This window comes from Pocillopora verrucosa, chromosome 12 (genome assembly GCF_036669915.1).
Source record: "Pocillopora verrucosa isolate sample1 chromosome 12, ASM3666991v2, whole genome shotgun sequence".
Classification (NCBI taxonomy): Eukaryota; Metazoa; Cnidaria; class Anthozoa; order Scleractinia; family Pocilloporidae; genus Pocillopora; species Pocillopora verrucosa.
This window is the reverse complement of record NC_089323.1, coordinates 19,015,804-19,029,861: the sequence shown is the minus strand read 5'-3', so window position 1 is coordinate 19,029,861 and position 14,058 is coordinate 19,015,804. Positions and strand designations below refer to the sequence as shown.

The 14,058-nt window shown below is 39.0% G+C and overlaps 2 protein-coding genes across 2 annotated transcripts; both read right to left on the bottom strand.

Moving 5' to 3' along the window:
• Nucleotides 1–4,105: 4,105 nt before the first annotated feature.
• On the bottom strand, nucleotides 4,106–5,879 carry LOC131771449 (carbohydrate sulfotransferase 3-like). Its single transcript, XM_059087246.2, has one exon. The coding sequence runs from the start codon at nucleotides 5,848–5,850 to the stop codon at nucleotides 4,303–4,305; it is 1,548 nt and encodes a 515-aa protein (XP_058943229.2). The 5' UTR covers nucleotides 5,851–5,879; the 3' UTR covers nucleotides 4,106–4,302.
• A 3,448-nt stretch (nucleotides 5,880–9,327) lies between these two features.
• On the bottom strand, nucleotides 9,328–11,496 carry LOC131771485 (carbohydrate sulfotransferase 5-like). The gene is made up of 2 exons (XM_059087289.2): nucleotides 11,435–11,496; nucleotides 9,328–11,135 (listed from the first exon to the last, which is right to left on the bottom strand). The coding sequence occupies exon 2, from the start codon at nucleotides 11,094–11,096 to the stop codon at nucleotides 9,549–9,551; it is 1,548 nt and encodes a 515-aa protein (XP_058943272.2). The 5' UTR covers nucleotides 11,097–11,135; nucleotides 11,435–11,496; the 3' UTR covers nucleotides 9,328–9,548.
• Nucleotides 11,497–14,058: the final 2,562 nt, after the last annotated feature.

Genomic DNA, 14,058 nt, shown 5'->3' with positions numbered 1-14,058 from the left:
TGTGCGAGTTTAGTTTTTTCAGAGTCGTTTTTTTTTTTTGAGGATTTTTTACGAAGTTTTAGTATTAGTTGTGTTACCGTGTTGAGGTTTTTTGGACGATTAAACGTGGATTTGTTTTCCGAAGGGTTTTCCGTAATTGCTTAAGGACAACAAGCAAAATTTTCCGACAAGCCCCGGCGATAAATAAGGAAGGATGATATTTAGATTCAAAGAAGATTTTAAAACACGGACTACAAATCATCGAACAAACTTGAAAACTTCGGTAAGCCAAATTTCCAGGAGAAAAAAGCCCGTGACGTAGCTCTTTAAGCGCTTAACCCTCAAGAGAGGCTTGCGTCTAATGTTTCCTTACAGCATTACTTATAAAGCCCCCACTATGAATCAAATATTAAAGACATTTACGTCATGAGAATTGAGAAAGTGATCACTAACTGAAGGAGTTCCTAGTTGTAAACGAAGTCTCCATATTTTCCAAGACACATACGCCTGTGAGGTATCTCTGGTAGGCAGACACCCTCAAGAATTGGAAAAATTGTCCACCAGCGGAAAAGTGTAAATAGAGAGTTTGAATGAAAGGTAAAACGGGGAATTGAAAAAAGTTTCCTAAAGTAAAGCTATTCGCTTGCAAGAGTGTCCGTTAGCACAGGCGGCCCAAGCTCCAGCTGTGAGATGATCATCTTGTACAATAACAGTCATAGCGGAATTATAAGAGTTTGTATGGGAATATTTACGACCGCTCTAAGGAATAAAACAATACGTCAAATTCTCAATAAAAATACCTCACCTTACTTCCACAGCGTATCACTTGTTATCTGATCGCTTTCTTTGATGAAAAGAACCCATTTGAGCGAGTTGTCCATTTCGAGATTTTCAACGTACATAAGAAAAGGGCTTTCCTTATGTAAGTTGAAAACCTGAAATGGACAACTCGCTCAAATGGGTTCTTTTCATCAAAGTAAACGGTCAGATAAAAAGTGATACGCTGTGAGAGTAAGGTGCATTATTTTCATTGAGAATTGACGTATTGTTTTATTCCTTAGAGCGGTCGTAAATATTCTCATACAAACTCTTATGATTCCGCCGTGACTGTTATTGTGCAAGATGATCATCTCACAGCTGGAGCTTGGGCCGCTGGAAGTATTCTGTGGGTCACCTTACAGGTTGATTCCACCCTTCCTGGAGGTGACTGATGGTACAAAATACAATTATCTGGTGATATAATCAGTTTATTGATTACAGTCAACTCTCTGCTAACGGCACAGGCGGCCCAAGCTCCAGCTGTGAGATGATCATCTTGCACAATAACAGTCACGGCGGAATCATAAGAGTTTGTATGAGAATATTTACGACCGCTCTAAGGAATAAAACAATACGTCAAATTCTCAATGAAAATAATGCACCTTACTCTCACAGCGTATCACTTTTTATCTGACCGTTTACTTTGATGAAAAGAACCCATTTGAGCGAGTTGTCCATTTCAAGGTTTTCAACTTACATAAGGAAAGCCCTTTTCTTATGTACGTTGAAAATCTCGAAATGGACAACTCGCTCAATGGGTTCTTTTCATCAAAGAAAGCGATCAGATAACAAGTGATACGCTGTGGAAGTAAGGTGAGGTATTTTTTATTGAGAATTTGACGTATTGTTTTATTCCTTAGAGCGGTCGTAAATATTCCCATACAAACTCTTATAATTCCGCTATGACTGTTATTGTACAAGATGATCATCTCACAGCTGGAGCTTGGGCCGCCTGTGCTAACGGAACTCTTGCAAACGAATAGCTTTACTTTAGGAAACTTTTTTCAATTCCCCGTTTTACCTTTCATTCAAACTCTCTATTTACACTTTTCCGCTGGTGGACAATTTTTCCAATTCTTGAGGGTGTCTGCCTACCAGAGATACCTCACAGGCGTATGTGTCTTGGAAAATATGGAGACTTCGTTTACAACTAGGAACTCCTTCAGTTAGTGATCACTTTCTCAATTCTCATGACGTAAATGTCTTTAATATTTGATTCATAGTGGGGGCTTTATAAGTAATGCTGTAAGGAAACATTAGACGCAAGCCTCTCTTGAGGGTTAAGCGCTTAAAGAGCTACGTCACGGGCTTTTTTCTCCTGGAAATTTGGCTTACCGAAGTTTTCAAGTTTGTTCGATGATTTGTAGTCCGTGTTTTAAAATCTTCTTTGAATCTAAATATCATCCTTCCTTATTTATCGCCGGGGCTTGTCGGAAAATTTTGCTTGTTGTCCTTAAGCAATTACGGAAAACCCTTCGGAAAACAAATCCACGTTTAATCGTCCAAAAGAACCTCAACACGGTAACACAACTAATACTAAAACTTCGTAAAAAATCCTCAAAAAAAACGGCTCTGAAAAAACTAAACTCGCACACGCGATAATTGTACGCGTCACTTTGCTTACGAGCTTACAAATTGAAAATATCTCTGAGCCCGCGTGTCACGCTAAATTTACCTGATCCCCCCTATACGCCTTTGTAATATTCTTATAGCCCCCCTCATAGGCAGTCAATTCTCTATAGTCCCCTCTTTAAACCCTGTTGGCGGCGACCGATCGTCACTCCGTTCCCCCTGAAAACCATGTGATCCCTCTCATGACTCCAAGCTGTTGTGACTCAAGATGTTCATATGCTTATATAATCTTGTTCGGGTCTTTGTGTCGGTTCTTTGATCTGGCGTTCTGATCACGTTTTTTTTTTTTTTCTAAAATGGCTAGAATTCTAAATATCTAACGAGCTAAGGTTACACACATCAAGTGGAAAATTGACATCAATTTGTTTCCTTCTTTCTATAGGGATAGTGAAACTCCAACCTTACGAAGGGCTCCCAAGGAATTGACGAATGTACAAAATGTGGTAACACTGGGTTCTTGTTCGTGCCCGTTTTTACTACTGGGCCTAAAATGAATTTATTCCGTTTTCCGACTTACAACAATTGGCTTAAGTGAATCCGACCGAGTTTAAACTAGAATTTCAGAGTTTGATCCATAAACGCAACGAAAACATACACACCAAAATGCTCCGACCGAGTAAAATCACATCATGTGATTACGTTATTAACCCTTTAACTCCCAGATTAAATTTGTAATTCTCCTTAGTGTCAAACATACAATTCTTACAATAATAGTTCAGAGAATTTAGTATTGGATCAACTAATTATCCCCAAATTGATCTTTTTCTTTATTCTCATCACTTATCTAGTTGATATTGTATTGATATTGTAAGGAGAAATTCTGTTTTGGTCACTCATGGGAGTTAAAGGGTTAACAATTAACAAGTCAGTGTCAACCAAGGGAGGTTCCCTGAATTCCGCAAAGGGCCTAAAAGTATTATGTTACACTAAGGTCTTCGTTACATACCGATTCCTTATACGGGGCTCCCACTCAAAAACTACGTTATTAATTTTTTGCTAGAAGCAAGCAATTAAAATTCTAGTTACTTCTTGGTTCATGATAATCTCTTTGTTGGTTTGCTCTGTTACCGAACCGAATATTTCGCAAATTACTTTAAGTTAAGGTGGTTTTTGCAAGAAGCAGAAGAAAAACCTTGAATTATCGTGACTGACCAAAAGAAGTAGTTAATCTTGAGAATTAACTGATATAAATCACTTAATACAAACTATGTACTCTACGTATTTTTATCCAATTATCGCTATTGAAATATTATGTCAGGATGTCACTCTTCAAATTCCAGGTTGTCGAATTTTTCTGATCACTGTTTCAAATATAACTGTTTGTATGTAGAGGATGATCCTCTAAATTCATTGCAAAGAATCATTCACTTTTTACTCTAGTAACTAAAAGCATGAAAATAATGATTTAGATTATTTTAGCTAATCATCACCAGAGAAGTAACTTTGTTACAGTATTGCTTTGTAACTTAGTAAAGAGAATTGCGATTTACATCAAGTTTATACCTCAAAACTGAGAAGTTTGTCAATTCTGCTTCTCCCCTTTTTGCTAAATATCCTATTTTGATGGTAAAGAGAAGTTACATGTCAGTCACTTGCCCACGTGTAGTCTTACCCTCCCCCCCCCCCCCCGAAAAGTGAAACGGAAGCGCGGGAACCGTTTCACTTTGGGGGGGGGGAGGGTACGGCTACACGTAGGCTAGTCAGTCACATCTCTGTGAAGTGATTCAAAGAATTGATCCAGTTTTGTTTATAATTCGTGTTTCCTTTCCTTTATCTTCATTTACTTGTTTATCTTCATTTATTGGCAGGTTATTTTTTCCCACGAAAATCTATGTCATTTTCAAATCGGTTCAATTGAAGTTGTTATTTGTTCTATAGCATTTTTTTCAGTCCTAGAAGATCAAGTGCTTTTTTACAATATTTCTCAATTATTTGAATTCTTTCGACTGGAGAATCTTGCTTCCACTTATCAATATTAGCCGTTGAATTTCGAGTTGGTGAGAATATGTTTTTACTTTCCTTCATCAGTTCTTCTTTACTCGGCGAAGTATTGCGAACCACCCAGTCGGCAATGCTATCGGGCATTTCAAATCCTGCAAAATTATACACAGCTCTTGTCGTTTCCAGCGGTTTTCCGGCTAGATCGTGGTAGTGAACTTCTAAATACTTGTCTTGCCATTTGCCCAGATTTCGGCCAAACTTGATGTTTGCGACCAAGTTTGAACAAATTTTTCTGACTAAGTTTGGAAAACTCGAATGCGTCCAGTCCACCATCCACCCTAGCTTAATCCGGGATCTTAAACTCGCTCTGGGATCCCTGATAAGCTGGATAACCCGGATGTCAGTGTCTGGATTCTCTAAGAATACCTTTGGAAGAAAAGATGAAATTAAACTGTCGGGTGTCCTGGGCTCCCCTATTTTCGTTACACTGTGTTTGTATTTTGTTAGGCATACTGTGTCGGCGTATTTGGGAGATCTGGAAAGATCTTTACATTCCCAGTTGGGGCAAAAGTTTTGAGACTGAAAAGGGTTTTTGACATACGCTCCACTCCATTGCCGTGAGGTGTGCGAGAGGAATTTAACACCAGCGGCAGTCTCGGCGAACTTACAACTTAAAATTCCTCTAAGAAGATCAAGAACGTTTTTGGTCCAATTGGGTATTTGACTAGAGTCTTCTTTGTTCCATTTGGTTGTTATCCATAATGGTTCATAAACAGTCATAAGTTGTGGATCTTCGGCAAACATTTTGGTGGTGAATGTTGTGCCTGAACGGTCGGCTCCATAGATTAGGAGACTTCGGCGGCGTTCGGGTTGCGGCGTCGACACCACATCAAGGGAATTTGTGGAGGTCGGAAAAGTCCGTTGCAACTCAGGGGAATTACGATTTGTTGAGCGAAAGTTGGAAGTTGTCTGAACTGAGTGTGACACTGTATGAACCTCGGAAGGAGATCGGTCCTCTTGGTCCTTCTTCGGCCTTACTTTTGATGACACGGAGTGGACGTCGCTAGTAGATCGGGCTTCCGACTGAGGCTCTTGGTTTGATCCTGTTTTGATTTCGGACGGCGCTAGTTGAACACGTTGGACCGGCCGAGCTTCCAAAGCTGGCTTTAGAATTGAACCCGTGGAAATCTTAGGTCGTGAACCTCTTTGAACTTCGGATGATGCTGAATTGACATCGGCCCATGCTCGAACTACTTCGGGTGAATTTGTTTTGTTTGGATTTGTTAAAAGAGTAACGAGTGCCGTTTTATTCTGAATCAAGCTCCTGATTGGCTCTATCAACTCTTTACTATACTTAAAAAGAGATCTGCCATAATGGGAGTTGCATAGTAGAACAGCGGAAGAGAACAGCAGAAGAACTGCGCATGGGAAACAAAATTTCTTACATATTCGAAAGGGGGTGTTTCTCTTGACATTCATTTCTCCGCCGGTCGGTGTATCACTGAAAGAATCCCTGAACTGTGAGTAGAAATTGAAAAAAATAATAATAAAATAAAAAACAAAGGAAACAAAGAAAAAGAAAACAAGTATGAAGCTTAATGTATAAGTTTCATTGTACTCTAAGACAGTCAAAATTTTGCTGAGGAAAAATTTCATCAGACTCGCGATCAATTATTACTGAATGCTTCCTGCTTTTCGATTATTCTTCATTGCAATTGCATGCGGGAAAATGGTTCGCCCCACTGGGTTAACTGTCAAATAATTTGCTGAAAAAATCAATAAATGAATAATTTTTCAACAAATGCTAGTCCAGAGGAGAAACGTATATGCTGCTGGTAAGGTTGAATTGTTCATCGTAACCTAAGCATTTTACGACCGACTGAGTGAGAATTTATATAACGTCTTTAGAATAAACCCTTTTTACCTATGTTTCATTTTTTCCCACAAAAAATCTATGTCATTTTCAAATCGGTTCAATTGAAGTTGTTGTTTGTTCTACTTATATTTATATATTTACCTGAATATCTAACCTGTGTGACGAATTCTGTACGTGAGTGACGGGCTCCAAAAGCTTCCGTCTGTTCACACAGATGTTTTCTGAGAAAACATTTTGGAATGGAAATTCTTAAGTGCTGTTGTATTTTCATATTTGACATTACACTGACCCTCTATGTCAAATGTATACTAAAGGAAGGTTTCCTTGAGGCCCGCATGCAAGATATCTTTTGCAAAAACACAGTTACTTCATCTGAACTAAACTAGTCTTCTGATGAGATACTTACCCTTGTATAAGGTGCCAGCACTTTTTACAGAACATCTCGCTACGTTTCTAACTATTTTTATCGACACACTGTCGAGACGGTGCTTAGGAACTACATCCTACTGGAAAACATTTTTCTTTTATAAATTGTTTACCACTGAAAAAAAAAAACTTTATTGTGATTGGTTACGTACTCGATGATCATTCAATACTCCTTAATTTGCATTCAATAGAAAACTATTAGGTTGCGTCAAGCTGAGAAATTTTTGACGTCTGTCAAAGTTATGTTTAGTACTGACCCGAAACGAACAGTGAAGCCTAGTTAAATATCAAGAGTTTTTCGTTTAAGAATAAACAACCTTTAGCATGTATTCCCACATCATTAGCACTAGTGAACCTTTTTTTTCATCTCTTGAATACCTAATGTTTTATTTTCGAGTTCCAAAAGCTTTCACCATGAAAACAAGCTTTAGTGCAAAACCTTTGTTTTGCAAGTGAGTTTCATTTGCTTGAGAATTGATAATCATTTTCGTATCTAAATACTCTCACATACTATTGTTTTGAAGCAGGGTCATTGCAAATCTAGAAAATATAAAAAGGCGGGTAAGTTTCTATAGAAACTTTGGTGCTGCATCGGTGGGGGAGTGTAAAAAGATAATTTTGGTTTTATCAACTGAGTTGATAATGTGAATTGGCCACCGTAAAGAGTTTCAAAGCTTTGAACGCGTGAGAGCGTAACGTATTGATGATAAGTTTCGCTTTGCACCTGATTGGTTGAAAAGTGACACGAGTTTTCTTGACCAAAGTACCGATTTTCTCGACTACACGTCCCCGGTGTTTCTTCGAAACTTGTTTCAGAGAAATCGCGACCAACTCTCGTTCGGTCTTCTCCGAGGATAAATATTTAGACCTAAAAATTTTCATGTTTAAGATTATGAAGTAAAACTAGCACTATGTAGCAGCAGTTCTATTTAATCGAGTACAGCTATTTCTGGTAAAGACTGGGACCCTGATAAAACACTGAGGCCTTTTATTTCTTAACCTTTAAACTCCCAGAAGTGATTTACATGTAACTTCTCCCAACAATATCCATAAATTATCCAGCAAACAGGGAACGAGAATACTCAAACTAATCAGGTGGAAGTTGTTATCTTGATCTGACACCAAATTCTCGTTACTAATTTACAAGGATACGTTCAGTTGCTAGAAGCGAGAATTAACAATCAGATCTCAGGAATTAAGGGGTCGCAGGAGATTTTGGTTGTTGTCCCCAGGCAAAATTACGGAGAACCCTTCGGAAAACAAATCCACGTTTAATCGGCCAAAACAACCTCAACACAGTAACACGACAAATGATAACACTTCGTAAAAAGTCCTCAAAAAGTACGGCTCTGAAAACACTAAACTCGCACACGCTATAATTGTACGCGTGCTTACAAAATTGAAAATATCTCTGAGCCCGCGCGCCACGCTAAATTTACCTGACACCCCCCCCCCCCCCCTCGCCCATACGGGTTTGTATTATTCTTATAATTCCCCCCCATAGACAGTCAATTTTCCATAGTCTTCTCTTTAAACTCTGTTGGCGGCGACTGAACTCCCCCCCCCCTGGTTCCCTCTGAAAACCATGTGATCCCCCCCAAAATCCTCAGCTTGCCCCACTCCTCTCCCCAGCGTTAAATAATGACTTTTCCCTTACTGGTGCATTCCTACTCTCCTGATGTTGTGTACCTCATAGAGCATCTATTTCAAGACTATTCTGCTGGCTGAGGTTATGAATGACTCCAAGCTGTTGAGACTCGAGATGTTCATATGCTTACAAAATCTTATTCGGGTATTTGTGTCTGTTTTTTGATCTGGCGTTCTGACCTCGGTTATTTCTAAAATGACTAGAATTCCAAATATCTAACGAGCCAAGGTTACACACATCAAGTAGAAAATTGACATCACTTTGTTTCCTTCTTTCTGGCGGGATTGTATCACTCCAACCTTACGAAGGGCCTTCAAGGAATTAGCGAACGTACGAAATATGGTAACACCGAGTTCTTGTTCGTACCCGTTTTTACTACTGGGCCTAATAGTACAATGTTACATTAAGGTCTTCGTTACAAACCGATTCTTCTTCAAAAACTGCGTTATGAATTTTTTTGCTAGATGTAAGAACGTAAAAACTCTAGTTCCTTCTTAGGTCATGATAATCTATTTGTTGGTTTGCTCTGTTACCGGACTGAATATTTCGCAAATTACTTTAAGTTAAAGGAGTTTTTTGCAAGAAGCAGAAGAAAACCTTGAATTATTGTGACTGACCAAAAGAAGTAGTTAATCTTGAGAATTAACTTATAGAAATCACTTAATACAAACTATGTACTCTACGTATTTTCATCCAATTATCGCTGTTGAAATAATAGGCCTGGATGTCGCTCTTCAGATTCCAGATTGTCGAATTTTTCTGATCATTGTTTCAAATATAATTGTTTGTATGTAGGAGATATTCTCCTAAGTTCATTACAAGGAACCTTTTACTTTTTCTCTCTAGGACCTAAACGCATGAAAAGAATGGTTAAGATTATTTTAGCTAATCACCAGAGAAGTGACTTTATTACATATTCCTTTGTAACTAAGTAAAGAGAATTGCAATTTCCATAAAGGTTACACCTTGAAGCTGAGAAGTTTGTCAATTCTCCATCTCTGTTTGCTAAATATCCCATTATAATTAGGGGGGGGGGAGGGAGAGGGGAAAGGGTACGGCTGCACGGAGGCTAGTCAGTCACATCTCTGTGAAGTGATTCAAAGAATTGATCCAGTTTTGTTTAAAATTCGTGTTTCCTTCCCTTTATCTTCATTTATTGGCAGGTTATTTTTTCCCACGAAAATCTGTGTCATTTTCAAATCCGTTCAATTGAAGTTGTTGTTTGTTCTATAGCATTTTTTTCAGTCCTAGAAGATCAAGTGCTTCTTGACAATATTCCTCAATTATTCGAATTCTTTCGACTGGGGAATCTTGCTTCCACTTATCAATATTAGCCGTTGAATTTCGAGTTGGTGAGAATATTTTTTTACTTTCCTTCATCAGTTCTTCTTTACTCGGCGAAGTATTGCGAACCACCCAGTCGGCAATGCTATCGGGCATTTCAAATCCTGCAAAATTATACATAGCTCTTGTCGTTTCCAGCGGTTTTCCGGCTAGATCGTGGTAGTGTACTTCTAAATACTTGTCTTGCCATTTGCCCAGATTTCGGCCAAACTTGATGTTTGCGACCAAGTTTGAACAAACTTTTCTGACTAACTTTCGAAAATTCCGATGTGTCCAGTCTACCATCCATCTTAACTTAATCCGGGATCTAAAACTGGCTCTTGGATCTCGAATAAGCTGGATAACCCGGATGTCGGTGTCTGGATTCTCTAAGAACACCTTAGGAAGAAAAGATGAAATTAAACTGTTGGGTGTCCTGGTTTCCCCTATTTTCGTTACACTGTGTTTGTATTTTGTTAGGCATACTGTGTCGGCGTATTTGGGAGTACTGGAAAGTTTTTTACACTCCCAGTTGGGGCAAAAGTTTTGAGACTGAAAAGGGTTTTTGACATTTGCTCCATTCCATTTCCGTGAGGTGTGCGAGAGGAATTTAACACCAGCAGCAGTCTCGGCGAACTTACAACTTAAAATTCCTCTTAGAAGATCAAGAACGTTTTTGGTCCAATTGGGTATTTGACTAGAGTCTTCTTTGTTCCATTTGGTTATAATCCATAACGGTTCATAAACAGTCATAAGTTGTGGATCTTCAGCAAACATTTTGGTGGTGAATGTTGTGCCTGAACGGCCGGCTCCATAGATTAGGAGACTTCGGCGGCGTTCGGGTCGGGGCGTCGATACCACATCAAGGGACTTTGTGGAGGTCGGAAAAGTCCGTTGCAACCCAGGGGAATTACGATTTGTTGAGCGAAAGTTGGAAGTTGTCTGAACTGAGTGTGACACTGTATGAACCTCGGAAGAAGACCGGTCCTCTTGGTCTTTCTTCGGCCTAACTCCGGATGACACAGAGTGGACGTCGCTTGTAGATCGGGCTTCCGACTGAGGCTTTTGGTTTAATCCTGTTTTGATTTCGGACGGCGCTGGTTGAACGCGGTGGATCGGCTGAGCTTCCAAAGCTGGCTTTGGAATTGAACCTGTGGAAATCTTCGGTCGTGAACTTCTTTGAACTTCAGATGATGCTGAATTGACATCGGCCAATGTTCGGACTACTTCGGGTGAATTTGTTTTGTTTGGATTTGTTAAAAGAGTAACGAGTGCCGTTTCATTCTGAGTCAAGCTCCTGTTTGGCTTTATCAACTCTTTACTATACTTGAAAAGAGATTGGCCATAATAGGAGTTATGTAGTAGAACAGCGGAAGAGAACAGCAGAAGAACTGCGCATGGGAAACAAAATTTCTTACATATTCGAAAGGGGGTGTTTCTCTTGACATTCATTTCTCCGCCGGTCGGTGTATCACTGAAAGAACCCCGGAACTGTGAGTAGAAATTGAGAAAAATAATAAAAAAAAATAATAATAAGTTTCATTGTACTCTAAGACAGTCAACGAATAATTTTGTTGAGGAGAAATTTTATCAAACTCGCCATCAAATTATTGCTGAATGCTTTTCCGCTTTTCGAATATTCTTCACTGCATTTACATATGGGAAGTTGGTTCGCTCCACTGGGTTAACTGTCAAATTGGTGTAAAAATCAAGGCCTGCATGCAAGATATCTTTTGCAAAAACACGGTTACTTCACCTGAACTAAACTAGTCTTCTGATGAAATACTTACCCTTGTATAAAGTGCCTACTCTTTTTACAGAATATCTCGCCACGTTTCTTACTATTTTTCATCGACACACTGTGGAGTCGGTGCTAAGGAACTACAACTTACTGGAAAATATTATTTCCTAATCTGTGTACATCTGAAAAAAATACTTCGTTGTGATTGGTTACGTACTCGTAGGTCGTTCAATACTCCTTAATATTTGTAACCTTTGTTTTGCTAGTGAGTTTCATTTGCTTGAGAATTGATAGTCATTCTCGTTAATAAATACTCTCACCTACCATTGTTTTGAAGCAAGGTCATTGCAAATCTGGGAAATATATAGAGGCGGGTAAGTTTCTATAGAAACTGTGGTGCTGCATCAGTGGGGGAATGTAAAAAGATAATTTTGCTTTTATCAACTGAGTTGATTATGTGAATTGGCCACCGTAAAGAGTTTTAAAGCTTTGAACGCGTGAGAGCGTAACGTATTGATGATGAGTTTCGCTTTGCACCTGATTGGTTGAGAAGTGACACGAGTTTTCTTGACAAAAGTACCGATTTTCTCGACTACATATCCCCGGTGTTTCTTCGAAACTTGTTTCAGAGAAATCGCGACCAACTCTCGTTGGGTCTTCTCCGAGGATAAATATTTTGACCTAAAAATTTTCATGTTTAAGATTATGAAGTAAAACTAGCCGTATGTCGCAGCAGTTCTATTTAATCGAGTACAGCTATTTCTGGTAAAGACTGGGACCCTGATAAAACACTGAGGCCTTTTATTTCTTAACCTTTAAACTCCCAGAAGTGATTTACATGTAACTTCTCCCAACAATATCCATAAATTATCCAGCAAACAGGGAACGAGAATACTCAAACTGATCAGGTGGAAGTTGTTATCTTGATCTGACACCAAATTCTCGATACTAATTTACAAGGATACGTTCAGTAACTCGAAGGGAGAATTAACAATCAGATCTTAGGAGTTAAGGGGTCGCAGGAGATTTTGGTTGTTGTCCCCAGGCAAAATTACGGAGAACCCTTCGGAAAACAAATCCACGTTTAATCGGCCAAAACAACCTCAACACAGTAACACGACAAATGATAAAACTTCGTAAAAAGTCCTCAAAAAGTACGGATCTAAAAACACTAAACTCGCACACGCTATAATTGTACGCGTGCTTACAAAATTGAAAACATCTCTGAGTCCGCGCGTCACACTAAATTTACCTGACCCCCTCTCCATACGGCTTTGTATTATTCTTATAATTCCCCCCCATAGGCAGTCAATTTTCTATAGTCCTCTCTTTAAACTCTGTTGGCGGCGACTGATCTCCCCCCCGGCTCCCTCTGAAAACCATGTGATCCCCTCAGGTTCTTTGATCTGACGTTCTGACTTCGTTTATTTATAAAATGGCTAGAATTCCAAATATCTAACGAGCCAAGGTTAGAATTCACTTATAGAAATCACTTAATACAAACTATGTGCTTTGCGTATTTTCATCCAATTATCGCTGTTGTAATAATATGCCTGGATGTCGCTCTTCAGATTCCAGATTGTCGAATTTTTCTGATCATTGTTTCAAAAATATAATTGTTTGTATGTAAGAGATAATCTTCTAAGTTCATTACAAGGAACCTTTTACTTTTTCTCTCTAGGACCTAAACGCATGAAAAGAATGATTAAGATTATTTTAGCTAATCATCAGAGAAGTGACTTTATTACATATTCCTTTGTAACTATGTAAAGAGAATTGCAATTTACATTAAGGTTACACTTTGAAGCTGAGAAGTTTGTCAATTCTCCATCTCTGTTTGCTAAATATCCCATTATAATTAGGGGGAGGGGGAGGGGGAGGGGGAGGGGAAAGGGTACGGCTGCACGGAGGCTAGTCAGTCACATCTCTGTGAAGTGATTCAAGGAATTGATCCAGTTTTGTTTAAAATTCGTGTTTCCTTTCCTTTATCTTCATTTATTGGCAGTTTATTTTTTCCCACGAAAATCTATGTCATTTTCAAATCCGTTCAATTGAAGTTGTTGTTTGTTCTATAGCATTTTTTTCAGCCCCAGAAGATCAAGTGCTTCTTGACAATATTCCTCAATTATTCGAATTCTTTCGACTGGGGAATCTTGCTTCCACTTATCAATATTAGCCGTTGAATTTCGAGTTGGTGAGAATATGTTTTTACTTTCCTTCATCAGTTCTTCTTTACTCGGCGAAGTATTGCGAACCACCCAGTCGGCAATGCTATCGGGCATTTCAAATCCTGCAAAATCATACATAGCTCTTGTCGTTTCCAGCGGTTTTCCGGCTAGATCGTGGTAGTGTACTTCTAAATACCTGTCTTGCCATTTGCCCAGATTTCGGCCAAACTTGATGTTTGCGACCAAGTTTGAACAAACTTTTCTGACTAACTTTCGAAAATTCCGATGCGTCCAGTCTACAATCCATCTTAACTTAATCCGGGATCTAAAACTGGCTCTTGGATCTCGAATAAGCTGGATAACCCGGATGTCGGTGTCTGGATTCTCTAAGAACACCTTTGGAAGAAAAGATGAAATTAAACTGTTGGGTGTCCTGGTTTCCCCTATTTTCGTTACACTGTGTTTGTATTTTGTTAGGCATACTGTGTCGGCGTATTTGGGAGAT